Source organism: Diaphorina citri, unplaced genomic scaffold (genome assembly GCF_000475195.1).
Source record: "Diaphorina citri unplaced genomic scaffold, Diaci psyllid genome assembly version 1.1 scaffold1374, whole genome shotgun sequence".
Taxonomy (NCBI): domain Eukaryota; kingdom Metazoa; phylum Arthropoda; class Insecta; order Hemiptera; family Psyllidae; genus Diaphorina; species Diaphorina citri.
In genome coordinates, this window is record NW_007378800.1 from 85,839 (window position 1) to 87,390 (window position 1,552).

The 1,552-nt window shown below is 43.7% G+C and overlaps 1 protein-coding gene and 1 long non-coding RNA gene across 2 annotated transcripts in view; both read right to left on the reverse strand.

Moving 5' to 3' along the window:
* Window positions 1-42, reverse strand: part of LOC103515587 (ATP-dependent RNA helicase DHX8-like) — a 6,827-nt gene extending 6,785 nt beyond the window's left edge. The window contains exon 1 of the mRNA XM_017446738.1: window positions 6-42. Within this exon, the coding sequence (XP_017302227.1) occupies window positions 6-42 (37 nt within the window). The remainder of the gene's footprint in view (window positions 1-5) is intronic.
* Window positions 43-683: 641 nt separating this feature from the next.
* Window positions 684-1,552, reverse strand: LOC113470070. The gene is made up of 2 exons (XR_003393266.1): window positions 1,517-1,552; window positions 684-799 (listed from the first exon to the last, which is right to left on the reverse strand). It is a non-coding gene; the product is annotated as an uncharacterized LOC113470070 (long non-coding RNA).

The following is a 1,552-nucleotide window of genomic DNA, read 5'->3' on the forward strand; positions in this document are numbered from 1 at the left end:
AAAACCCTGAGGGATGTCTCGGGTTGCTTCGGGTTCCGCCATATTCTAATTTTATTGAGGGAAATGAAAAAAAAAAAAAAATGTTTCGTAATTTCTCCACTAGATGTCGTCATGTTTGTTTAATTTCCATTTTACCCCCACTCCTGACGCAGAGTGAACAGACCTGAAGTCAACATTAGCCAGCCTAGTTAGGTTGGAGTCTTAGAGGGTAGTACGCCTGCCCTGTAAGCATCAGGTTGCGGTTACTAAACAGGTAAGGTTCCTTCTCGGAGCGGCTAGCTTTCTCCTGTTATCCTTCTCTCTCTCTCTCTCTCTCTCTCTCTCTCTCTCTCCGATTTCGAGACGAGAAGACCTTCGTAGGTACAGTTCCTCTTATCTAAACTCCTGAAAACACAGTAGTCACGGTATTTTTTTTTTTTCTAAGGGATTTCCCAAAAAGGGACAAATATTGAACACAAAAAAGACTTACCTTGATGAGTTCATCTTTGAGTTTGTATATGGGTAAACTCTGCCTCTGCTCCACTATGCCGCGACCTAGCGTTTACATGGTAGACGAGCTACTTTCCAAATTCCAAGCCTAACTAGGCTTGCAATGTTTGATTTTATTATTATTTTTTCATTTCAGTGCCTACTTTTTTCAGCATCTAGCTGGCTTCGAACTAATAAAACAGAAAGTCACTTACCGTTCTCTATTGGCTAGTAAAGTGTTACTGGATGGGTTCAAGTCTTCCCCAGTCTCTTGATCTACGTCTTTCATTGCCAGTGATATCTTCTGGCCTGTCATTGACAGAACTTTCACCTGAAACCAGAACCAGAGATCTTTTAAAAAGGGGTTTGATAGAGGGAACTGTAACTACCAAGGTTTTATCGTCCCCAAATCGCAGAGAGAAGGAAGACAGGACAGGTGAAAGCCAGCCGTTCCGAGAAGGAACATTATCCGTTCAGGATAAAATGCGCCCCGGGCGAGAATCTAACCCGCGGCCTAGCGCTTCCAAGGCAGGCGCACTACTAACCAAGCTGGCTAAAGTAACCAGGGAGATGGTTAGAAAATTCAAGATAATTAATCAGCCCACCTCTGTGGCTCCTTTAGTTGAGAGCACTAACTCCGCGAGAGCACTAACTCCGCGATGGCGGGTTCGAATCCCGACCAGGGCAGAAAATTTGACCAAACTTTTTCATTCACGGATATGGATGTAAAATTGTAAAGGAATGTGGTGCAAAATAAAAAGGTGAATTCTTCTTCTTTACCTTTTTCCGTGTACAGACGGGGTCGGCGTTTTTCGTCAGCCTCTCATTCAGCCCTAACTAGGGTGATTGCTTTGGGCTGACATTTGGTTTTGGTTACAAATTTTACGAGTGGATGCCCTTCGCACTCAACCTTTGCTATTTCTTCAACAAAGGGGAATTCAGGATGGTGTGCTCCCTGTATAAAGTCTCCGGTCAGACTAAGCTGGACTAATCCCTGTTGAATGTGCCCCAGCCAGATAAATAAATCATAATAAATTAACTATCTCACCTTAACTCGCATTCCCTTGGACACCACATCCGTCAC